The sequence below is a fragment of the Metopolophium dirhodum genome, chromosome 2 (genome assembly GCF_019925205.1).
Source record: "Metopolophium dirhodum isolate CAU chromosome 2, ASM1992520v1, whole genome shotgun sequence".
Classification (NCBI taxonomy): Eukaryota; Metazoa; Arthropoda; class Insecta; order Hemiptera; family Aphididae; genus Metopolophium; species Metopolophium dirhodum.
The window spans coordinates 22,631,585-22,658,290 of NC_083561.1; the positions used below are offsets into that span (position 1 = coordinate 22,631,585).

General features: G+C 27.9%; 1 protein-coding gene across 6 annotated transcripts in view; it reads right to left on the reverse strand.

The window, feature by feature from the left end:
* Positions 1 to 11,760: 11,760 nt before the first annotated feature.
* Positions 11,761 to 26,706, reverse strand: part of LOC132938401 (zinc finger protein 568-like) — a 29,004-nt gene continuing 14,058 nt past the window's right edge. For 2 of the 6 annotated variants that reach the window (XM_061005207.1, XM_061005206.1), the window contains exons 13-23: positions 26,255 to 26,297; positions 26,067 to 26,196; positions 25,945 to 26,005; positions 24,503 to 24,551; positions 24,240 to 24,357; positions 23,343 to 23,409; positions 23,127 to 23,178; positions 22,195 to 22,408; positions 17,783 to 17,852; positions 17,598 to 17,649; positions 11,765 to 14,111 (exon numbers count right to left, since the gene is read on the reverse strand). In XM_061005207.1, coding sequence (XP_060861190.1) covers positions 13,122 to 14,111; positions 17,598 to 17,649; positions 17,783 to 17,852; positions 22,195 to 22,408; positions 23,127 to 23,178; positions 23,343 to 23,409; positions 24,240 to 24,357; positions 24,503 to 24,551; positions 25,945 to 26,005; positions 26,067 to 26,196; positions 26,255 to 26,297 — 1,846 coding nt within the window. In that variant the 3' untranslated portion in view covers positions 11,765 to 13,121. Of the gene's footprint in view, positions 14,112 to 17,597; positions 17,650 to 17,778; positions 17,853 to 22,194; positions 22,409 to 23,126; positions 23,179 to 23,342; positions 23,410 to 24,239; positions 24,358 to 24,502; positions 24,552 to 25,944; positions 26,006 to 26,066; positions 26,197 to 26,254; positions 26,298 to 26,706 lie in introns of all 6 variants that reach the window. The other 4 variants (XM_061005210.1, XM_061005208.1, XM_061005209.1 and 1 more) reach the window with 4 other exon arrangements.

The window sequence follows — 26,706 nt, forward strand, 5'->3', positions numbered from 1 at the left end:
TAATACTAGGTGACTCTGTGCACTTCGTTGCCCGTTAAAAATTCCTTATCTTATATACAGGTACCTAATCTATATATACTTTTATAAATTAATTAAAAAAATCTTTCATGTACCAATAAATAATAATTATTGAATTAAATATTTTAAAGCAATCAATTATAATAATACGCTGTAAACTTGCCAGTCAATAGCAATTAATATAATAATATTGTAAGCTGTAACCAATAGCAACCACTTATAAACGAAAATTTTAATCGTAAATCTCAAAATCCTTTCTTAAAATAAATGTTCAATAAAAAAAAATTAAGGGCAACTTATTGAGATAACAATTAAAAACTATCCTATATTTTAAGTTGGACCAAATCACACACATTGAGCATATAATTATCTTATCAAAATCTGTTGAGTAGTTTTGGAGTGCATTGCATGTAAGCTCATTACTCATTGTATGCGTGATTTATATAATTATTTAATATATATATTATATAGACTATATAATATATTATATACTATATTATATATTGTATAGATATAGATAGATACATGGATAAGTACTGATTTCGTTAAAGTCATATATGTTATTAACAAATAAATTAAAATAATGGATATTCATAATATGTTAAAACTAAGATTTTTACTATTCTCAGATAAAATTTCCATATGAACTATTACATAAATTTTTATTTTGGAACAAATGAAGTTAAGTTAATTTTGAAATTTTTTTATCAAATTATTATTGCTATTTAAAGTACTAACTCTGAAAGTGTCACCCTATTAGACTCAGAGCGGAGCGTTATTGGTGAGTGGTATTACAATTGTTGTGTGTCTGTGTGTATCTGTCCTTACTTATTTTGTGACAGTGAAAATATATTTTGATCTTATAACACATTGAAAATAGTTTCTTAGTAAATTGAATTGTCCATCAAATATTTGTAATAGCATTTTCTATAGACATGATAATTTTCAATATAGGTAGTCTATTCTTTTTCTACTATTTATGGACATAGTTTGTGTTTTTTTATCGATTAATGTATGTGAAAAATGTTTATTTGTCAGTAAATAGCTTGAAAATATAATATAAAGCTCTGAAAAAAATCCACTAAAAGGGAATGAATATAATAATATATTTCTCTTTCAGAGTCAACGGCTATTTTTAACTTACCAAAATATGTTGTTTAAGTTGCGTACCTAAGTTGTAAGTACCTATATAACTGAAAAAGGAAGTACAATAATGTGTTTATTTGATAATATTCAGCGTAAGAAAACATAATAGTTTTGATATAATATCAATATCTTTCCCGTAATTTGCAAAGTGTAAATTCCATTGTGTAATAAATAATAAAAAAAAACCATAAAACAATATTGTGGTTATTATTTAAAATCCATACATAGCTCGTTTTAAAATAAATAATGAAAAATAACTACCTATATTTACCTAATATGGATTTACTATATATTTGCGGCGTGCAAGACAACACATAGGTTATAGATACGAGTGCCACATATTATACCAGCTGTTTCTTAATAAGAAGTAAAGTACCAGCTATATAGCCTATTGGTATATTACGACCGCACTGTTGTTTGTAATATTGCATCATGTGTGCGATAATGACTAAAACAACAATAGATAAGCGTGCCAGTGGGATTTTTTTTTAACATAAATATATTTTTGAGTTCGTTTATAATCGAATATATCGTTCGTAAATCATTGTTACGCGCCTTCAACCCACTCCCCCTAGGGCCTAGATTCTAGACTCTTAAGTATAGGTACGTTTTTTCCAGTGCACGCGTGCACCGTCGCTGTGCTGCACCTCGTCGTCGGGTCGTCCAACTCCATTTGCAAGGCTATTGCGAAATAGAACGAGGGACGAATGACGGCCAGTGCAAACGGATTTCCTGTGTCCATAGAGTATAGATCATAGGTTACCTACATAATATCATTAATATAATCATTTTTTTGTTTTATTATGAATGCAATCGTTGCGGCTAATAGAGCGTCGAAAGTCGGCACTCTTAAAAACAATTAAGAACAAAATAACATATATTTGTACCAAATTATTAGTAGTTATAGTATAGTATAGTAGGTATTTAGTAGCTACTATATAGGTAATATCAAGGCTGGGCAAGTTAACGATTTTTTTTAACTCGTTAAGTTAAGTTAATACAAGAAAAAGTAAGTTAAGTTAAGTTAAAAGTTAACTAATGTTTTTTTCATAACTTCGTTAAGTTAAAAATTCATGGATAAAAAAAATTAACTAAGTTAAAATTAACTTAATTAAAAATTTAATTATTTTCAAATAATTTCACAATAATTTCGTTTTTGGTAGGCAAAGGACACATTTGAACACAAAATTTCCACTGACATCCGAAATATCCGCAGGTAGCTGTTTAAAATAATTATTTAAATGCGGCCATTTTGACTCTAGGTCTCTTGACTCGGTCATCATTAATTAATATTATATACAAATAATAACAAAAAACACCACAGTGGAATTAAAACAAATAAATGACTCGAAATCGACGAAATGTCAATCGAACTGCAGTACCGCTCTGCGCACGTCAATGGTCAATGAAGCAATAAGCAGCAAAATAACAACACCGTAATTAAAACTATAAATCGTGGAGTATAAATATTTTCAATATTGAATCAGATATTCAAAAATAATTTTTCCCCATGAGGCATGAGTTATTTTAATAATTTCAAGTAATAATGTATTTCTCGGAATCAGACAGGATGTGTGGTGTATGCGCTAAAATGTCACTATACTAGGTAATGAGTTATGGTTTACAAGAAAACTAATTAAGTACATGAACGTCGAGACCCGTATACAATTATATGAGTACATATAAATATAAATTTATATTAATATTTAATATATAATTTAAATATATAATAATAGTTCAATGTTCTTTTTCATTATATAATATTATGACAATGATAAACATAATATATGATCAAATATTTATATCCAATATGGCTCGTATTCACTATTCGTAATATGTATAATGTATAAAGTATATAGTTATAGTATATACTGTATGTATATTGTATATTTGTATATACATCAATAGACAATAATCACAAATTTATAAATATTAATTATTAATTATTATTACATGCGGGTGGGCATTACTAGTATTACACTGGATACAGGCTAATAGGCTATTTACAAAATTGAAAATACCTATATTATGTCTATTGTGTATATATCAAACTCAATCGGTAATAATTATTATTTATTAACCATAGGTACGTCATTTTCCCATTTATTTTCTATGATATCTAATAATTCTCAAGCCAACAAAATTATAAATCAATGGGTCAAATTTAAAATGTAACTTAATTTTAAGAAATCTGTATAAAATTAACTTGAAGTTAACACGTTAAATATGATAAAAAATTAACTTATTAAGTTAAAATTAAGTTTCCAAAAAAAAGTAACGAGTTACTTAATTTAGTTAATATTAACTTAACGTTTTAACTTAATTTTAATTTTTAACTCGTTAATGCCCAGCCTTGGGTAATATAGGTCAGAATAATATTCTCTCAAAATCTTAGCGTTAAATTATAATGTTTTTATATCGTTATTAAAAATAGGTAGGTAAGATTTTTTATTTCTCTCAAAACACAAGATTTATTATAAGATTAATATTAATCTTAGGCCGAGTTGTTTAATCACTAAACATTTATTGAATCAATAGTGAGCTATAATTGGTCCCTTAAACATTATTCATGATTGGTTCATTAAATTGTATTAAACCAATCAAAAATTAATCAATTTTCCATGCAACCCGACATAAGTATACTTATATAATATATACTATATAGTAATATAGGTACTACGCGTATATGTATATGGGTGACACGGGGCTCAAGCACCAATTATGATCCCCCACCAAAAAAAATAAATTAATAATAATATGCCAGCATCAGTGTTGGGCAAAAAAATTGTACGATTAGGTAACCGATGATTACAGCTTATGTGGATTTTACTTATAACTAAATATTCATGCATTTCATTAAATATACACTTGTTGAATTTGTTATTACCTAAGGATTAAGATGATATAAATAATAATACAATTTCACTAGGTATGAAAAATTAATAAGTGAATTTAATCGTGGATAATGATTACATTGTTAATCACAGGGTTTAGTTATATGTATTAAAATGTTATTATTTTTAACATAAATAGTACATCGTCGTAATGTAAAATTCAACAAGTGTATATATTTAATAAAATGTATGAATATTCAGTTATAGGTAAAATCCACTTATACTGTAATCATCGGTTAATATAGTAGAATTTTTCTGCCCAACATTGGCCAGCATACATTTTTTAATTATAATTTTCCAGGACACAAGTTGAATTTTTCAAAACTTAGGGCTAATGCATAATTTTTATGGTATAAAGTTACCTTTATAACAAATAACAATATAAATTAGGCAGTCCTACGACTATAATATATAACATTGTTATGAGAACCAAGCGCCCTTATTATAACGCGTTATTGCGTTAATCGTCAATACGCGGAATAGGTAGTAAGCTAAACATTAACATAATATTATTATGCAAAGCAAAACAACCAAGTAAGTATAATATAAATTTAGTTTTTTGATTTAACAAGTTTAAAAAGCGGGTAAGTGGATGTCGCTCTGCTGTACAGTAGGTTACAATTGGAACTTAAGTGAGTCAATTTATAATGGATTGTATTCAACTTGAGTTCAATAATATAATAGTTATATGAATAGTTTTATGATATATCATCGTATAAGAAAAATGATTCTGAGCGGAGACGGTTTGTCAGTCTGGATATTTTATACTGTTTTTATTTATTATAGCCTGTAAGTTGAATTGATATTATAATATTATAATTTTTTATTCGTTTCTATGGTGATAAGCTGGGTTGGGATTTTATAGCATTTGCATATTTCTTATGAGATGCTTAAACAATAGCAGATTAAGCTAAAAATGTGTTTCGTGATACAGAGAACTAAAATTAAAAATTTTATTTTGCTTCTTTTGGACTTTTGCATTTTTATCTATTTTTGAATCAAAATTGGTCATATTTTATGAAATTATATTTTAGTAAGTGTTTTTAGATTTTTTTCAATCGAATTATTACGATAATTTCGTATTAGGTATTTGGTTCTAATTTTTGTTATCTGCTGACTTGCTGGGTTTTTTTTGACGATTTCTACTGCGACTATTAATCGCCGATTATAAACGAACGAGCGTTGAATGCGTTGTAAAGTCAATTCATTTGGATTCTGATCAGAGTGACTAAATTATTTCAAATCTTAAGTAACTACTTATAATAATTTGTAAGTGATTAAAAAATTATTAATTAATAAATTTCCTTTATTTGCATATTTAGTTGTTTTTATTGCATCTTTTTAGCAAATATTTAGCGATATTTAAGGTAATATTATAGCGCATATTTGGGCAATTTTAAGTGCTATAAAATCACAACCCTGGTGATAAACAAAGCGTTAGAAATTAAAATTCCATTTTTAGCGGCTTTTTATAATTTGTCGGTGGTTTTTCCCGTGGCATTAAATAATTCTTGAGAAAATTGAAAAATGACCTGTCTAAAGTACCATCTTGATGCAATTTGCTAAAAGATAAGATACTATATGTCAAAGTACCACTCCTTCAGGTAGAAATTTTGTATACAGGATAAAAAAAAAAAAAAATGTTAGCTGATATTATTCTTAACTCCCATAGCAACCATTAATAAACAAATATTTCTATCGTAAATTTCAAAATTCCTGTTTGAGCACCTACCGGGGGTGATCAATTCCCTTTTTAAATTAGCCTATGCCACTCACAAAGAATGTGGCTTTCTATTGATGGAAGAATTTTTGAAATCGGTTCAGTAGTTCCAGAGATTACCCTCAACAACGGTAACTAACAACTCTACTTTATATAATAGTATAGATGATACCTATCTATACTAGGTATAGGTATATTTATTTGGCTATTGAATTTTAAACTTACTTCACGACTGAAATTTAATTCTGCTAGCGCCAGGGGCGGTCAAATGATTGAGGAAGATAAATCATCTATGAAATTTTTTACAATATTTATGATCTTATAACCATAAATTATATTTTTAATGATAAAATAGTGCGTGTTAAAAAATCAGCTACATCCTCCCCCAGGAGAAATTAATTTTATCGCCACTGGTTGGCCTTCTTGTACACGGACTCGTATAGCGCTAGGCATAGGTGAATTTATAGGAATTCATCACAAAGTGTGCTTCCCATCAGTGGCGTGACGAAGGACTTTATTTGAGGCACGTACCTCAGCTTAAAAGGTGGTGGGTGTCCTGGATACAGGGGCAGTTCACATATAGTAAATAATTTATTAAGTACACACTAAGATTATGCCAATCATTCTCAGTTACCATTTAAGTAAATACGTAATTATTTATATAAGTATTTATAATTACTAATATAAATTATTGTGCCTTATAAGTTAATGAAGTTTGCCACGCCACTGCTTCCCATTTAAAACGACAATATTAATTATAATATTAATAATTATATTACCATATAATAATGTAACACACTTTATAAAATGTTTGTAATTGTATCCAAAAAAAGTATTAAAGTTTAGAAATTGAAATCGGCAATAGATATGGGCTCTACAACTCAAGCTAAGAGTTACACAGAATCTACCACATTGGAACACGCCTGGAACACCCTATAGATTTGCTGTGTAACGAACTTACGACTTCGCGCAATTAGCTAAAGGAACAGTCCTTCAGCAGTACCTATATAGTACCTATGTTCTTCAACATCTATAGGCTATAGTAGCTCTGTTATTTTCTACTAGTCGGAAATAAATTGTTCTACAATAATGCGCTGAGATTTTAGATTTGTATCAATTATTTGGAGCCCACAAAATTATATGAAATATTTTAAGTATGAAATAATAATTATTTATTATAATAATAATTGATATATTATATATTATACTTGTAATATACCTATCAAAGAAAATATTATATAATAAAAGGGTTTATTTTCTAGGGTCTATTTTATAATATTCGGTAGGTACTTAACAGATTATTTCAAGTACTTTATTGCATAAACGACATAAAGTATGCGTGTTACTATACCTATTTTATTTAATTAAAATGAAGTATATGATTGTATAAGTAGGTTAATAATTTTACTATACACTTTTAACTTCTAAAAGCTATCCTTTTAGTTTTATTACTTTATATGCGATTAAGCATAATGTGCAGATAATGATGGCCATAGGCGTTTCAATAGGGGTAGCAGAGTGGTCAGTGGACACCCTCCCCATCAAGATTTGTGACATGCAATATGTTATTTTTTAATAACTATCGTGGATCAGACGATATTCCAGAAATGATCTATCCTAGAATGTAGGTAGGTACTATCCGCCTCCCCTCATATTATTTGTGATTAAACGTCGTTTTTTAATTTTTGTTACAATACCATAGGCGGATATTGGGGGGGGGGGGGCTTAAGCCCCCCCTGAATGTAACAAACCACACTAAATGTCAAAATAAACTGTATATTTTAATATACCTATATATACTTGGTGCCTCTGCTAGAATAAAGTAGGAGTACTGAGTAGTCACTAGTTAGTAGGTTGAAGCGTTTAAAAAGTGTTTACGCTAATGGATAAAACAAAAATGTAAAGCCCCCCCACGGATGTGACCAAATTTCTGCCTATGTACAAGACCTACCTGTAAAGGTGGAAACGTAAACATATCTTTATTTTACATACCTGATGTGTAAGGTTTTTTAAACGGCGTAAAGTATAATACAAGTAACTGCAAATCTCGATTCGCCCGTCTGTAGTTTTTTTTTGTGACAAATCCTATATATAGTAGGTATATGCTATATAGGTTTTTTCAGTTTAAGTGTACGGCAGTGTACCTAACCTCAGTTCATGGAAAAATCAGCGTCAGTGTACCTAGCTTTGTGAAATAATTCGACCTAGATGGGCTCACCAACTAGTCGTGGATTGGATTTATTACTTGGTATATTTATAACGTGATTTAAACTCTCTAAACTTTTCTGACATCTCTAAAAACAATCTATGAGATTGCTTGCTCCTGGTCTGCCCGAGTAACCAATGGCAACCATTTATATACAAAAAAAAATAGTACTAATTTCTACTAGGTATTAGTGGCATTACTATTATCATTTGCTACCAATAGCAACCATTATATAAAATATATTAAATTATATAAAATATATTTTCCACATCGTAATAGTGATAAAAAATGCTGTGATTTGTAGATATAGGTACTTAAACAAAAATTTATAGGTATATAATAAATAAATACATTTAACACAGTAGCATATTATATTCATATATATATAGGTAACAGATTTGTTGATAAAGTAGACTATAAGTACCTATATTGTCATTTTCCTATTATATAGCAACTATATACTTACGACCTACCTATCTACTTATTGTGCAACTCCTAAATCTAATGTATGCAAGTATGCAGGATTGCAGTGTGAACATTGTTGGCGGAAGGCGTTCAAATAGATACCTAATAATAATTAAATAATACCTATAGTTTATAGATATTAGATGGATATAGATATAAAGACTTAATTATTTCAAAAACAATAAACATTATTATTTTATAATATGTGAAAAGGTTTGTCTCCTAAGGCCTGGCTTGTGAAGGAAACAAGAGTCATATACAATTGAATGACTTAAATGTATTCATGCTTAAAACGTTCGAAAAAAAATACAAATGAGAAATAACAATGTTGTATATACCTACATGAAATGTATAATCATAAAATAAAGAATTAAAAATATAATTTAATGTTTTAAGTGCGTAATATTATAATTATTTATAACATGATGCAGATATAGCTAGTCTTATTTTATAAATAACATATTTTTATACGATTTACAAAATATAAAGGAACTGCAATTCCTCAAAATAAAGAATTCGTTCATTTTCTTCTTCCTTTGTTTTTAAAGGAAGCAGTTCTGAGCTTCGTTCCTACAAAAAGAACTCGTTCCAAGAATCTGTTCTTTTTGGAACGAGTTCCTTCCCAACACTGCTAGATAGATATACCATGTTATGTTTAATTAATTAAATCGTATTTTCATTTGCATAAGTATTTTACTATAAAAACGATTTTTAATATCTATGAACTCCGTATAGGTTAGGTTAGGTTAACCTAACCTAACCTAACCAGATATGAGTTTACAGCTCAGTTGGTATACGTACCAGCTATTATGAATGCAATTTATTTGGCTAAAATAAATAAATAAATATAAATTAAATTCGATTTTGAAAAAAAAAATTAAACTCTTTCGTCTGCCTTTTAATTGGACTCCCGAGAATTTAACGTCACGTGACTAGCGTATTAACATTGAGTATATAATATAGTATAGAGTATAGACATATATATAGTATAGATCTATATTGCCTATACTCAATGGTATTAACTATATTATATTATATGTAATAAGTATATATTATTAATATATGAAACTATAATATATTATTAAATGAAAATTAAAAAGACTTGCGTGTATACAATTTATAAATAACACTTTACCAAGACCCGGGATTTGTATTCGTTTGGGAAGGTTATTAAATATTGTAGGTACACAATATATACGATGCAGGCACCAGGGGCGCCCGCAGAGAAGGGCTAGTGGGTGCCATTATTGCACCCACTGGGATTTTTTTAATGAACAAAAAAATTTATGTATAATAATGTAAATATGTGGCTACCTATGTACCTATGTATAGCATAAATTTAATTTTGCACCCACTGAGCTGATTTTCTGCGGACGCCCCTGGCAGGCACCCTCACATTTAAATTAATATATTTAGTCCAAACTCCCAGGCTATCACCACTTCGAGTATAAATTAATCATTTAAACGGAAGCTATTTTACTGATTGTAGGCAGACCTCTTCTACAACTGAATAGTGGACGGATAAGGACTGCTAGACCAGTATGAAATGAATAAATATTATAATAGTATACTGGTATACAGTGGCGTACGCAGGATTTTCAATGGCTTAAAAATTAATTAGAATTTTATTTTTATTTTGTCCATTTTAATAATTGCTGACGTTTAGGCGAGGTATTTTAAAATGTTTGTACAAGTACAACTTCTCAACTTTTCTAGTAAAAAAAATGCTCTGATCATTAACTTCAATGGAATCTCAAATTGGATCTAGTTCGTACTTTTGGGAGGTCAATATTGAAAATTCTCAGTATTTTTTAAAATAATCAGGAATAACCAAAATAAATGAAAATTTGTTAAAATTGTTTGGTAATCCTGATAAGTCTTCACTTGGATCATATTTGATTAATTTTAGTTTATGTCTTCTAAAAATGTCAATAAATAATTATTTATTTCGTCAAAGAGCTTAACAATGTAATACAAGGTCCATCATAAGTTTTTATTATAGCTATTTAATAGTATATTGTGTGGCAAGGGCGACAAGTGAGCCATTTCAGTCGCGGGCGACGTGTACGGACGAGCCGCCGGCGAGGGCCGCATTTCGCCCAAGACTGAAATTGCCTTCCCGCACGAGCCACACATACTATTTTTTTGTCATGCCTATGCATCATCGATAACGGCAAAGGTAATGCAGGGATCTATGCAACAACTAGACTATAATTATACAACAACAATATATTTCATGAAAAAAACGATTTAGTTTTATTTATTTCAAGCGTCACGCATGGAGGTTATAATATGATTATGAGATGTAACCAACAATTTATAATTTGTAAGGTACCGACGACCGTGGAATAGATTTCAGTGACTGTTCGCATCGCGCGTGAAATGTGCACACAGCACTTTTGGAGATTTCCACTTTAGTGCCCGGCACTTTTTGGGATTTCCACTTTACCGACCCCGGTTCAAAACCTCGGCTGCGGGCGCATTTTTCTTCGGGCAAGTCACGGTGTGAAGTGCCGCCATCCTCCACCCGGGCATAGCAGATACCTACGTGCCCACTAAAAAATCTGCTAAACTAACAAACACACGTATTTAACCTAAAGTACCCTTCCCCACAATTAAAAACCACCCAATGGCCTAAGTTGCTGCATGTTAATTAATAAAAAAAAACAAACACAATATTCACTTGGATTTTACATTGTTTTAAACATGTCTTGTTCGTTTTAAACAATTAACAAAATGTTTTCATGTTTTAAACAAGTAGTTTAAGAAATTGTGTTTTAAACATAACCACCCTGTAAGTAGTTCATACTTTTACCAAAAAATTACTGATTATTTAAGGAAAATTGGTATGCAAATATGAATTCATTCTGGTAAGACGTACATCAATTTACGTCATGCTTACCAGTAGACGACAGTTGAAACTTCATAAATATTTAAAAAAAATAATAATACAGGCAATGGGGGGGGGCTTTAGCCCGTTAGCCCCCCCCCTGTGTACGCCACTACCAGTATTTTATGAAAATAACTGCCAAATTGTATTAACTTTAACTAAATAATATTATATGTAAAGAAATGTAATACAATTTGTTCTAATAAGTAATAAATAATTTTAAATGTTTAGTAATATAGTAATATACTAAATATAGTATTTTTTTTTTATTCATCAATTAAACCACAATGTTAAGTATTTTAATTATATTTATTTCTATAGGTACCTAACCAAAACGAGGTAGCTGAGTAGCTACATGTAGTTAGTACGTAAAACTAGTCATCCTAATATATTACTTAATAATATAATATAACATAGATAAAATAAAATAAAATAAAATAAAGTAGAATATAGATATAATGTAACATATCATGAAATTTTCATCAGATGTATATATTAGCATTTTCTACAAATGGTATTATTTTCAAAATATATAGATTTGAATCTTTCGAGCATATTATATAAACATTTGACTTTTTCAATTTTTCATGTTTTATTTTTATGAATGTCAATAAAAAAATTTTTCAATCAAAGTGTGAAAATTGAATACCTACCTACATAGTTTCTCTTAAGTTATTCATACAGTAAACAAAAGAGCCAATAAATTTATATGTAGGTACAATAGATTTTTTTTATAGACGTCTGAAGTTCACATTTGGACGAAAATAAAAAGATTTTTTTCTTCTTCAATAAATGTAAATAAAAACACACATGGAGGACGGAGTGGCTGAGCGGAATAAGGCGTTGGTTGCGACGCGCACTGGCGCTGGTTCAAAACCTCGGCTGCGGGCGGCATTTCCGGAGAGAAGTGCCGCCATCCCCCACCCGGGCATGACAGATACCTACGGGTGCAGCCCACTTGAAAATTCTGCCAAACTAAAACACAAGTGTTTACCAACCTATACAGTATCCTCCCTTACAAACAAACAAACACCTAATAGTCATAGTTGCCGAGCCTATAATGATCAATAAAAATAATAAATAAATTTAAAAAAAACATTTTTGAACGAATATAACGTAAAGATTTAAACAAAAAATAATTTTTAAATACACAACTTTTGATTTTTATTAATTAAATTGTACTCTGTAGATAAAATATATTTACACAATAATAGAACCTAATTCTATACAAACTGAATTTTGTTATCATTTAATATGATAAGTATTGGGAAATCAAAAACAAAATATAATGTGCACTGCTATTTTATTTTCTTATTTTAATCGAATCACTCTCTGTTTACAAAAGTCTTCTGGAGTTGAAAATATTTCCATTGATATTAAACTTGGAGGTCTGTGCAATGTGTCCATCGTCGGTAACTGCAGTAAATAAGCATTTGGTTCTTGGAGGTTTTAATAACTAACGTTAGCAACGAAATAAAAAATATCCGTAGTGTATGACGTCTTGTACGCTTATTGAAATGGCATATCAAAATTAGTCATGTAATTAAACTCCACTGCTACAGTATTCAAGTTTTTATTCACAATGGACGATTGTCGTTGACAATGAGAACTGTAAAGGATTGCGTCTTGATCAGTGGAATTCAAACGCTTACGATATAGGTAGTAATAGCGTTTTCCAAATGCTTTTCCTTTACCATGATGATCACGGAGCAGACGTTATCGTTTATGATTTGATGTTTGTTGTTTGACTTGTGGGTCGTAACGGCATTTTAAGTAATGAATTTAAAAACATTTGGTATGAACATTTCGTGTATGTTTTGTACGATCACCGCTTGATGAAAACTTTTTTTCACAATAACCGCACTCGAATGGTTTTTCACCTGTGTGTATTCTATAATGTACAACACAACTTACTTTTTGCGAAAATGATCGGCCACAAAAATTGCACGTATATGGTTTCACACCGGTGTGCGTTCTTATATGTGTAACCAAATTTCCATGTAACGAAAATGATCGTCCACAATAATTGCACGCATACGGTTTCTCACCAGTGTGCGTTCTTATATGTTTAACCAAATCCCCTTTGTACGAAAATAATCGGCCACAAACGTTGCAAGCATATGGTTTCTCCCCAGTATGCGTTCTTTTATGTGTAACCAAATTTCCTTTTTGCGAAAATGATTGACCACAGACGTTGCACACATATGGTTTCTCACCAGTGTGCGTTCTTTTATGTGTAACCAAATTTCCTTTACGCGAAAATGATTGACCACAGACGTTGCACACATATGGTTTCTCACCAGTGTGCGTTCTTTTATGTGTAACCAAATTTGACTTAAGCGAAAATGATCGGCTACAAACATTGCACACATATGGTTTCTCACCGGTGTGTGTTCTTTTATGTAAATACAATTTAGATTTATAGCTAAACGTTCTAAAGCAAACGTCGCACTGGAGAGGAATGTTTCCAGTGAGAACATTTTCGTGAATGAATACACCGTTGGCGTTGTTAAATATTTGATTACAATATTGGCCTAAATACATAACTGTGTCGATAATATTCCGATATTCCGATGGGTGATCGTCCCGAGAGTCAACAAGTTCTAATTTATTTCCAAAATCTTCGCCAATATGATTAATATTATCATAACATGTCTCCACATTAATGTCCACTGATTGAGGGGAATCGTTTTTCGAATATTCTTTATCAGTCGTCTGTCGTTTATGTTTATTCGATTTTTTCTGTAACATTACTTCGTTACGATTTACCGCCTATCAAAGATTAAATCAAGAAAATACATTAATTATTTTAAAGTTACATACACGGAATATAACAATACATACAATGTTAAGTAAAAAACTTCTTATAATGTTATGAATTTTTTTAAAATTTGAACTTTAAACGCAATTAACAAAAAAAGGTGGATAAGTGGATGTCGCTCTGCTGTACAGTAGGTTACAAGTGGGTCACTGTCATGGATAGCGTTAAATTTGAATTCAATGATATAATATCATTGTATAAGAAAAACGATTCTGAGCGAAAACGATCAGTCAGCCTATGATATTACCAAGTATATTTGATGATATTATTGTGAATAAAGTAATTTATATATAACCTATTTACGTGAAACCTTGTTTCAAATTTTCAAACCTTAGCCATAAAAGTTAAACATTTTATACATTTTTAACTACAAAATAATTAATAAATTATAAATTTGATAAATATTGTCAAAATTTGAACTTTAAATGCTTATAAAAAAAAAATTGTGCCTATGTATTTTTAATATTTTTCAACTTCTATTAAAACAATATATCAGGAGCCTTGTATTAAATTTTCACGCTTTTTTACCTAACAAAAAATTTTTTATTGATATTTATAGAAAACTAAAAAAATTGAAAACTGACAATGTCCGTAAACATCTCAAAAAGAGTCAAAATATTTTCAAAATTGTATGATGTATAGAAAATGCTAATATAAACATTCAGTGAAATTTTCAAGTATCTACAGTCATTCGTTTTTTAATTACAATAAAATAAGAAAATGGTTACATGAGAAAACAAGTGAATATCAAATGTTGTAAAAATATAAATTTCGGACGCTCATAAAAATTTAATTTAAGTTTCTTGTAGACATTTTTTTTGTTGATAAAGGTTGACAAACTTATGAGTAATCTTATATTACATTTTCAAATCTTAGATTTAAAAATAAAAATTTTTATGAATTCTGAACTCAAAATAATTTGCTAATTTTCCTGATTTTTCCGTATTTTGTCAAAATTTGAACTTTAAATGCTTATAAATAAAAACTCTGAGTAAGGATTTTTAATTTTTTTCATCTGCCTTTGAAACAATAACCTAGGAACCTTCTATTAAATTTTTAAGCTTTTTTACTCAACAGATAAAATTGTATTGATATTTATAGAAAAAAAAACTAAAAAAATTTAAAACTGACAATGTCCGTAAACAGCTCAAAAAGAGTCAAAATATTTTCAAAATTTTATGGTGTATAGAAAATGCTAATATAAACATTCAGTCAAAATTTCATGTCCCTACAGTAATTTGTTTTAGAGTTACACCAAAAACCAAAATCGATTTTCTCGAAAACAGATTTTGCGTAAAAATTCCCGTTTTTCCTTAATTTTTCTTTTGTTTTTCACCTCGCTTTTGAAAAGTACTTGGAAATCCAAGTACTTTTACTGTCCTAAAAGGTAATGACAGACACAAAAAAAAAAAATAAAAAAAAAAAACACACATCATTGTAAAGTCAATACATTCATCGCTTCGCTCAGAATCTAAAAAGTGTGATTATTTTGGTATATTTTTATATTAGTTTAAAACAAAGTCATCATAAATTACGGTACTTTATGAAACTATATATATTAATAAATTTTAAGAGTTTTGGAAGTAGCTGGTAATGAATATAATACTAATAGATGAATGTATAAATATTAATAGGTATACATAGATACTAATTACTATTGAAAAAATAACAAATACTTTGCTTTTTCAATTTTAAAAAACTCTTAAACGGAATAAATATTTTTAAATTTTAGATTCTGAACGGAGCAATGAATGTATTAATTTTACAATGATGTGTTTTTATATTTTTTGTGCCTGTCATCACAGTTTGGGACAGTACATCATATGCTTGGATTTTCTTCAACGGTATTTTCTTCAAATAGGAAATTGAATCTAGTTGGTGTATTCGGAAGGTCAAAATAGTTTTCAAAATCGCAGGGAAAAAGGGTTTAACTCTAAAACAAATGACTGTCAATACATGACATTTTGACTAAATATTTATATTAGCATTTTCTATACCTACTCTATAACAACTTAAAAATATTTTGACTTAGTATACAAGTTAGTACCTGTATACAAGGCTTCTAACAAATAGTTACAATGACAATTGAAAAATATTAAAAATATATAGTAACAATATTTATTTTATAAGCATTTTGACAAAATTTATCAAATTTAAAAAAGGGTACCACTCTATTGTACAGTAGTTGTCAAGCACAGTGGCGCCCAAGATATATTTTTCAGGTTTATATTTGCATTTTCTATACACGATAAAATTTTGATTTTTTTTGAACTGTTTAGGAACATTTTCAGTTTCCAATTTTATTAGTTTTTTTTTTTATGAATGGAAATAAAACTGTATTTGTTGGATAAAAAAGCTTGAAAATTGAATACAAGGCTCCTACTATATTGTTACAATGACATTTGAAAAAAATTAAAAATCCTTAGACACAGTTTTTATTTATAAGCATTTAAAGTTCAAATCTTGACAAAATACAGAAAAATCACGAAAATTTACAAATTATTTTGAGTTGAGAATTTATAAAAATTTACAATACAAGATTATCCATAAGTTTGTCTACCTTTATCCAAAAAAAAAAAAATGTACAAGAAAGTCAAATTAAATTTTTATGAGAGTTTGAAATTCATATTTTTACAACATTTGATATTCACTCGATTTCTCATGTAACGATTTTCTTATTTTGTTGTAATTAAAAAACGTATGACTATAGATACTTGAAAAATTCACTGAATGTTATATTAGCATTTTATATACACGATAAAATTTTGAAAATAATTTGATTCTTTTTGAGCTGTTTACGGACATTGTCAGTTTTCAATTTTTTTTTTTTTTTTTTTCTATAAATATCAATAAAATTTTACTTGTTGGGTAAAAAAGCGTGAAAATTTAATGCAAGGCCCTGATATATTGTTACAATAGCAGTTGAAAAATATTAAAAATACATAGGCACAATTTTTTTTTTATGAGCATATTTTGAAGTTCAAATGTTGACAAAATTTATCAAATTTCCAATTTAATAATTATTTTGTATTAAATAATTTATAAAATGTCCAACTTTTATAGCTAAGGATTGAAAATTTAAAACAAGGTTCCACGTAAATAGGTTATATATAAATTACTTTATTCACTATAATATCATCAAATATACTTCGTAATATAATAGGCTGACTGACTGTTTTTGATCAGAATCGTTTTGCTTATACAATGATATTATAACATTGAATTCAAATTTAACACCATCCATTACAGTGACTCCCTAGTAACCTATTGTATAGTAGAACGATTCCCACTTGCCCACATTTTTATATCAAATATTTAAAAATTATTAAAAATATTGAATTAGTCATAATTCAATGAAAAATTGATACTGTTATAGCAGGGCCCTAATTATTCATTTGTATATATAAAAATAAATAAATTAAAAGGCTAATACAAACTTTAATAGCTTTTTTGTTTTCCCTCTTTTTATTTTTTAATGACTTTTTAACTCTACAAAAGAATAGAAAAAATAATTTTTTAACAATACATTTTTGTAAAATAAATAACTAGATAAGTATATGATAAACACATGATAATTTTATTCAAAAATGATTTACTAATTTTACTCAATTTTCTTACTCACAATTCAGGATACTCTTCTTTATCGACTTTTGAAATTCTTGAATTATAAATAGTGTTACTCATATTGGAATCTGTTTAACATAAAAACAATGGAATAATATAATAGAACATCTGAACAAAAAATTATACTTATTTATAATAGAAATTCAATTAAATATTTTAGAATAAACATCTTTACACAATTATTAATTTTAATTCCCTCCCAAGTATGATATATAAAATTAATTACATAGTTTAAGTATTCTAAAAAAACCAAGACATTAAATGTAAAAATGTATTGATTTTACAATATATGTGTGTTTTTTTGTCTTTTTTGTCTGTCTTACTTTTGAAGAAGTAAAAATGATCTACTTCAGCATCTTGTTTGATATACCAATAATAACATTATTTTTCTATGAGCATTTAAATTAAACAGTTTTACAATATTTGATATTTAGCAGTAAACTAATGAAATTCCCATCAATCGATTTGTGATCATTTGTTGTAATTCAAAAATGAATAACCCTAGAGACTTGGACATATCACCAGATCATTACTAGTATTTTCCATACCTGATAAAATGTTCAAAATATATTGATACATTTTGTGAGCGCTATAGACATAAAAATTTTAGATTTTTATACATTTTTTGAAAATTGTTTTTGATAAATGTTTGATTACTATGTCAAAAGGCTTGTAAATGTAATACAAAGTTCCTTATATGTTGTTTTAATAGCAGTTTAAAAATATAAAAGTTACAAAATGACTTCAGTATCAAATTTTAACAGCACTTATTAAAACCATAAAATGTGCACATTATGTTGTAGTTTAAATATTAAAAATGTACAATAATGTTTCTCATAAGTATTTAATATTGTAACCAAAACCTCTAAAAAATAAATTATCAAAATTTTTCATTGAAATTTGGACATATAACAATATTAGTTAACTTTTTGTAATTTCAAATATTAATACGTGGGTATTTGTCTCTTTAAGAGTACATAATATATCAAATGAAATGTTTTTGGAAAAAGTAATTCAACACTATTAGTATAAATCAATTTTGTAGTAATAATATCATAAAATACATTTATAGTAGTTTAGACTGAAAACAGTCAACACTTAAAATCGTTTTTCGTGTACAATGATCTTATATCATTAAGTTCAAATTGAACACGTCCATAAAAGTGACCTACACATTCAACACCTAATGTAAAGCGGAGTAGGTACCCACTTGTGCTCTTTTTGTTTTAATTTTTTTTTTTTTTTTTTTTTTTTTTTTATTGAGTAACCCGCGGCAACATAGGCCATTGGGTGTGGGGAGGGTACTGTAGGTTTTTTATATTGGGTAGGTTTGGTAGGTTTTATATTGGGTAGGTTGGTACACGTGTGTGTTGTGTTTGGCAGAATTTCTAATGGGGCACCCGTAGGTTTCTGCCGTGCCCCGGGGTGGGGGGATGGCGGCACTTGTTCTCCGGACACCGTGACTTGCCCGAAGAAAAATGCCGCCCAGTGGCCGGGAGTCGAACCCGCGACTGCCAGCGCCGCAGTCGACGCGTTAGACCGCTCGGCCACCTCGTCCCCCCACTGTTTTAATTTTGCCAATAGCAAATAAACATATTATGAGGAACATTATTTGTATAAGACTTATGAGTTATGACTGAGCATAAACTTATTTATTGACAATAATTGAAAATAAATTGGAAAATGTCTAATGCTAATAAACAGCTCAAAAATTTCAAAATATTTTAAAAATTATCATGTATAGAAATTGGCAATCTAAATATTTACAGTTATTCGTTTTTCAGTCACACCAATGAAAAGTGGGTTATTCAATAATTTCTGGTTTTCTTAATATTTTTTTTCCTGGATGACTGAAAACTATTATGAATATTTTACTTTTGACACACTTCATTGTAAAATCAATGCGTTCAAAAAAGTTCTAAAATTATTTTAAACTATAAAAATTGTTATTATATAAACAACTTCTAATTGTTATCATACAACTATCATCTAGGTATAGATAAAATTAATGTACACGATAAAAACATAATTCTAACTGAATATCATTTATTATTTATTTGATTAGTATGTACCTATTACGATATCAAATTGAACTACAGTCTACAGCAGAGGTTCCCAAACTTTTTATTGTACGACCCATTTTGAAAATTTTTTAAAATATGGCAACCCACAATATCAATGAATGACCTTTTTTTTTTTTTTACCATACAACAGAAAATTAGACTATTTTATTAAATTTTGTGTAATTACGAAAAAAAAGTATAATAAGTATAATATATATTAGTAATTTAATAAGTATTTAATTTTAATGTGAAGGATGTAATTGTTTCCTATTTTTTTTCATCACATCATCGATATCCACTTCAACATTGGTAAGCTTGAGACGCAGTGAGTTTGAAAGTTTCAATTTGCTCCGTAATTTGGTTTTAATAGCGACCAATGCCGAAAAACCAACCTCACAATTATATGATGAAATGAATGGGAGTAGCATCTTTACAGCTTCATTGGAAACAGTTGGATAATTTTCTTGAACTGATAACCAGAAACTTATTAATTTTTTTCGATTGAAATTCATTTTAAACACACTATCTTCAAATAATTCGATTAATTCTTCTTTAGCTCTTATTGATAACCCACTTGTCATGTCATGTTCTTGAAAAGGATTTGAAATCCATTTCATTTGTTGATAGTTCTCCATTTCACTCAGAAAATATGAATCGAAATTATCTTTTAGTGTTTGTAAATGATCAGAAATAAATGTAATAATGCTATCGTCAACTTCTATTTGATTTTTAATTATGAAATTAGAAAATGATTCAGAACAGTCAAACATTTTGTTTTCAATATTATTTTTCCACAACAAAAGTTTTTTCATAAATGCTCGAATTTTGTCGTGAACTGAAAATATATCTCCGCCTATACCTTGCAAATATAAATTAAGTTCATTTAATTAGAAAGCGATAACTTTTCAACTTCTTTTAAACATTTTTGATCAAACAAGATTCCGACTGCGTCTTTGATTGCTGGTAAAATTAAAGACTCACCAATTGTGTGAGCAATTCGTAAACATATTTTATATGAAGCGTATGTAGCTTTTTGGTTAGTTGCAGTAAAATTAAAAATATTATTTTTTGTTTTTAGAGATTCTAGTTTTTTTTTATAAAACCCTTTCTGTTTACCTTTCATTTCTGGATGGTTCGTATCGATATGTCGATGTAGTTTGTTTGGTCGCATACTCTCATTTGCAAGTATACATCCACAAATAACACATTGTGGTCGTGGATTTTCTTCGTCTCCGTTCCACGTAAATCCAATTTGCAAATATTCAGGACAATATTTTCTGCAAGTTTTTTTTTGTGTTAACTCCGAAGAACTTGTTGAAGGCTCATCGTAATTTAATTTTCTTTTTTTAACTGTTGACACAGATATTGTCTCCATTTCTTCTTGACTTTGACTCATTGACTTTTTGTTTAACCAATTGTCCATAGTTGTACAAAAGTACAAAAAAATGAATTTATTTAAAACAAAAAGTACTATTTAATATAAAACTGCGTACGTGTATCGTATTCGATGTGCCGCGTGTTACTGAAAATAATCAAAAGTTTTGAACGTCAAGCGACATTCACGTATCTACTAATTTGTTTCAGATAGGTAAATCATTATATTTACAATAACTATTCTTTATTAATCTGATTGTGTCCATTTGACACGGCCGCTGGTAAACTCGTAATTGTCACACTCACAGATAAGGATTGACGATAAAACTGAATTTGATTTTCATTGAACATTGAACATCAACGAAAAGTAATAGATGATTATATTTTTGTATTATTTACAAAAATAGCGCGACCCACCAAAAGTATAATCGCGACCCACTTTTGGGTCGCGACCCACAGTTTGGGAACCTCTGGTTTACAGTAATAACTTATAACTAATATATACAAAATATTATTTTTTAATTTTAGTCGAGTAGCTAATACTCGTTATCTGATTACAAAAAAATTCTTGAGTAGAAAATATTTAAATTTATTGTTAGAAGCAATACACCCATTATTATTAACGTTAACTGCTTACAATAAGCTTTTGGTTATTTATGGCTTTAATAATGTTTGTAACAAAATAAAAAATATCAGTAACTTTTTGCTATGTTTTAAGCTTTTGGAAATATCATAACAACATACTATTTCCAGGTGTGTTTTTATATAAAAATTATTGACCACAAACGTTACACATATATGGTTTCTCACCGCTGTGCGTTCTTTTATGTACATATAATTTAGATTTTCTGATAAACATTTTAAAGTAAATGTCGCACTAAAGAGGAGTATTTCCTGTGAGAACATTTTTTGACTGTGTATACCGTTGGCGTTGTGAAACATTTGATTACAATATTGATCAAAATATACATACCTATGTCAGTCATAGTGCGATATTCTGGCATGTGATCATCCTGAGAATAAAACGATTTTAATTTATTTCCACCAATATAATTATTACTATCATATGTCTCAATATCCATGTCCACTGATTGACGGGAATTGTTTTTTGAATATTCTTTATCAGTAGCCTCTCGTTTATGTTTATTTGATTTTTTTGGTGACAGTACTTCTTTACTAGTTACGACCTATAAAATATTAATTAAAAATATTTATTAAACATTCTCAAATTACATTCACAGTATAATGAGGAAAACTTCATAAAATGTTCTTAATTTTTAATTTTGACAAATTTAAATCAAATTCTATAAAAAAAATTGTGTTTATACAATTTCAGTATTCTTAATTCCAATGAGAAATACTGACAAAGAACCATGTATTAAATTGTGCAGGATTTTTAATGAACAGAAAATTTATCTACCATACATAAATCAAAAAAAAAAGCTTAAAATAGATCAAACATGAGCCATAACATTTTTAAAATTAACTACGTCTAGAAAGTGCTATAAAATAAATATAAAGAGAAAAATTCTAGGATTAGTAGGATTAGGAGTATGTTTAAATATTTCGATCAATACTTTACGGAGTCCCTAATCACTATATAGACCAGAAGCATACCAAGCAAATAAAACAATAAACAAGCCCCTAAAAAAAAAGAAGGGACCCAGGCCGCTCATACGGCCCAGCGGCCATGGCCAGGCTAACACTACACAATACTAAAGAATTTTATTAAAAACTGTTGTAGCCTCATAATAAAAAAATGTTCACTTTCCACCGTATCACTCTTAAACAAGTATTTCACTACTTCTATAGACTACCTATAGTGATTAATGAATATCATATTAAATAATTTATCTAATGTAAATAAAAAATAAAAATAAATATTAAAGCAATATTATTACAAACCTTGATAGATTTTTTCTTGTCTTTCTTTTTTTTTTTTAATAACTTTTGAAATCTACAATAAAATAGAATAATTATATTTTTCACTGTAATATAATTTTATAATAAATAGAATTAGAAGTATACCATACACAAAATGAAAATGTTGTTAATATGTATATTTACATATATTATTACAGACAAAATGTATGAGCTAATTTTACTCATTCTCATACTCACAATTCAGGGTACTGTTCATGGACTTTTGAAATTCTCGAATTATAAGGATTGTTAATCATACCAGAATCTAAAATAATTTTAAAATATAATACAATATTTCAACATAACACAATTATTTATAATATGAATGAAATTAAATATTTTAGAAAAAATATCTTTACTTTATTGTTTACCATTAGGCCTATTATTTCTCTCTCATAAGTGATTTATAAAACTAGTTAGATGGTATAGGTACAAGACAATAATATCCAACTAAGACAGTTAAAAAATATTGACCACAGTTGTCCTACATTTCACAATTTAGTTTTTAAGAAATAGGTAGGTATGTCTTTTTGTCAGATATGTGATAATAGTGATAATGCAAATTTATATTCATTAAAAATACTATAAATATTGAAATATTAGTCAGAAAATAAGTACAATTGATCAATAAATAGCTTAAAAATCAAAAAATACTGTAAGCATATAAGATACACTTTCTTATCACTGCTATTTTTTATGATTTTGATAGCTACAATATATAGGTGATAAAATAACACTAAAAGCATTTACAAATTAGAAATTAAATAGACATAAATACATGTATACATCCATAAAATGTTGTTTCTATTTTAAATCAACACCTAGTCACATATAATTTGGATTAGCTGGTCCTATTGAATGAGTTAATTCATTTTAACATGTATTAAACAAAAATTTGCACTCAAAACTAATTTCTATAGACGATATATACAATTAGAGTATAAATATACTACTAGATATTTCAAATATTAAATTATTAAATTTTCAAAATAAGTTAATATATTATGGACTTTTGTATTGTGCTAATTAATAGCAGTTTTTAAAATATTTATTTCAGTCTTCAGAAACGATATTTTTGTAAGATGCAAATTTTACCATTGTGAATCTCATTTGGCTGCTCTTTGAATACATTTTTTTTCAGGTCTTCCATATTTTTAAGATTTTTTTGTGTAGTTCCATATTTTGTAGACTGGGTACCATCATTTATTGCCATCTAAAATTAAATATTTAATATAAATCTTAGCATGTTCATTTCTTTTACAAAAATAACCAATAACGGCCTTTATCAGCATTAGACAAATATTTCTTATAATTCAAAAAAATTACAAAAAAGTATAAATTAATAATATAATAAATACCTTAAATTTTTTCTTTTTTTTCTTAATCTTTTTGAATGGACTTTTTAATCTAAAACAAAATTACAGTTCACTAAACAATGAAGTAAAATAATAAAAAGGTGGATAAGTGGATATCGCTCTGCTGTACAGTAGGTTACAAGTGGGTCACTGTAATGGATGGTGTTAAATTTGAATTCAATGATATAATATTATTGTATAAGAAAAACGATTCTGAGCGAAAACGGTCAGTCAGCCTATGATATTATCAAGTATATTTGATGATATTATTGTGAATAAAGTAATTTATATATAACCTATTTACGTGAAACCTTGTTTTAAATTTTCAATCCTTAGCCATAAAAGTTAAACATTTTATACATTTTTAACTACAAAATAATTAATAAATTATAAATTTGATAAATGTTGTCAAAATTTGAACTTTAAATACTTATAAAAAAAAATTGTGCCTATGTATTTTTAATATTTTTCAACTTCTATTAAAACGATATATCAGGAGCCTTGTATTAAATTTTCACGCTTTTTTACCCAACAAAAAAATTTTTATTGATATTTATAGAAAAAAAATTAAAAAAATTGAAAACTGACAATGTCCGTAAACATCTCAAAAAGAGTCAAAATATTTTCAAAATTGTATGGTCTATAGAAAATGCTAATATAACCATCCAGTGAAATTTTCAAGTATCTACAGTCATTCGTTTTTTAATTACAATAAAATAAGAAAATGGTTACATGAGAAAACGAGTGAATATCAAATGTTGTAAAAACTAAAAATATAAATTTCAGACGCTCATAAAAATTTAATTTAAGTTTCTTGTAGACATTTTTTTTTTTTGATAAAGGTAGATAAACTTATGAGTAATCTTATATTACATTTTCAAATCTTAGATTTAAAAATAAAAATTTTTATGAATTCTCAACTCAAAATAATTTGCTAATTTTCGTGATTTTTCCGTATTTTGTCAAAATTTGAACTTTAAATGCTTATAAATAAAAACTCTGACTAAGGATTTTTAATTTTTTTCATCTGCCTTTGAAACAATAACCTAGGAGCCTTCTATTAAATTTTCAAGCTTTTTTACTCAACAGATAAAATTGTATTGATATTTATAGAAAAAAAAAAACTAAAAAAATTAAAAACTGACAATGTCCGTAAATAGCTCAAAAAGAGTCAAAATATTTTCAAAATTATATGGTGTATAGAAAATGCTAATATAAACATTCAGTCAAAATTTCATGTCCTTACGGTCATTTGTTTTAGAGTTACACCAAAAACGATTTTCTCAAAAACAGATTTTGCGTAAAAATTCCCGTTTTTCCTTGCCAACTAGATTCACTTTCCTATCAGAAAAGTTACTGTTGAAGAAAATCCAAGCACTTTTACTGTCCTAAAAGATGATGACAGACACAAAATGATACTTAATACTAATAAGTAATTAACTTACAATGTCAATTCTTTGTCATCTTCTGAAGCATTTGCAATTTGAATCCTTGTTGTAAAATCTTCTAAATAAACACATTAAATATTAATATAATTTTAACATCATGGTCAAAAAAAATAACGTACCTTTATTTAAATTGGAAACACTCATATTGATTTTATTCAAATACTTGATATTGTCATCAATGGTCTCATTATAAAATTGTACTCCATTCAAAATAGATTTATCATTTTTTAAATGTTTATCTTTTTGTACCTAAAAACAACATAACAGTCCTATATCTAATACATTTAATTTTTATGTCAAAACAAACCATTTTTTTATCACTATTCTTTTTCTTCTTTTTTTTTTTAAATCTACAATTAACATAACAACAAAATACAATATCATATTTAAATAAGGGTGGACAAATGGGTACTGCTTTACTGTACGGCATTTGTTGAGTGTGTCATTATTAGGGCCCGGATTTATATACTCTAAAAACCTCAGAAATATGTACTATAAAATATGCATTTATGCTCTTACGCTATAAAATAAACCCAATAAAATAAAAAATTTGTAAAAAAATCTATGAAAAAGTCTTTTATTTTCATTATTTTAGATTCTAAGTGGAATGATGAATGTATTGAATTTACAGTGATGTGTTTTTTTTTTTGTCTGTCATCACGGTTTAGGGCAGTAAAACTGCTTTGATTTTCTTCAACAGTATCTTGTTTGATGGGAAAGTGAATCTAGTTGATACATTTGGGAGGTCAAATTGTAAAA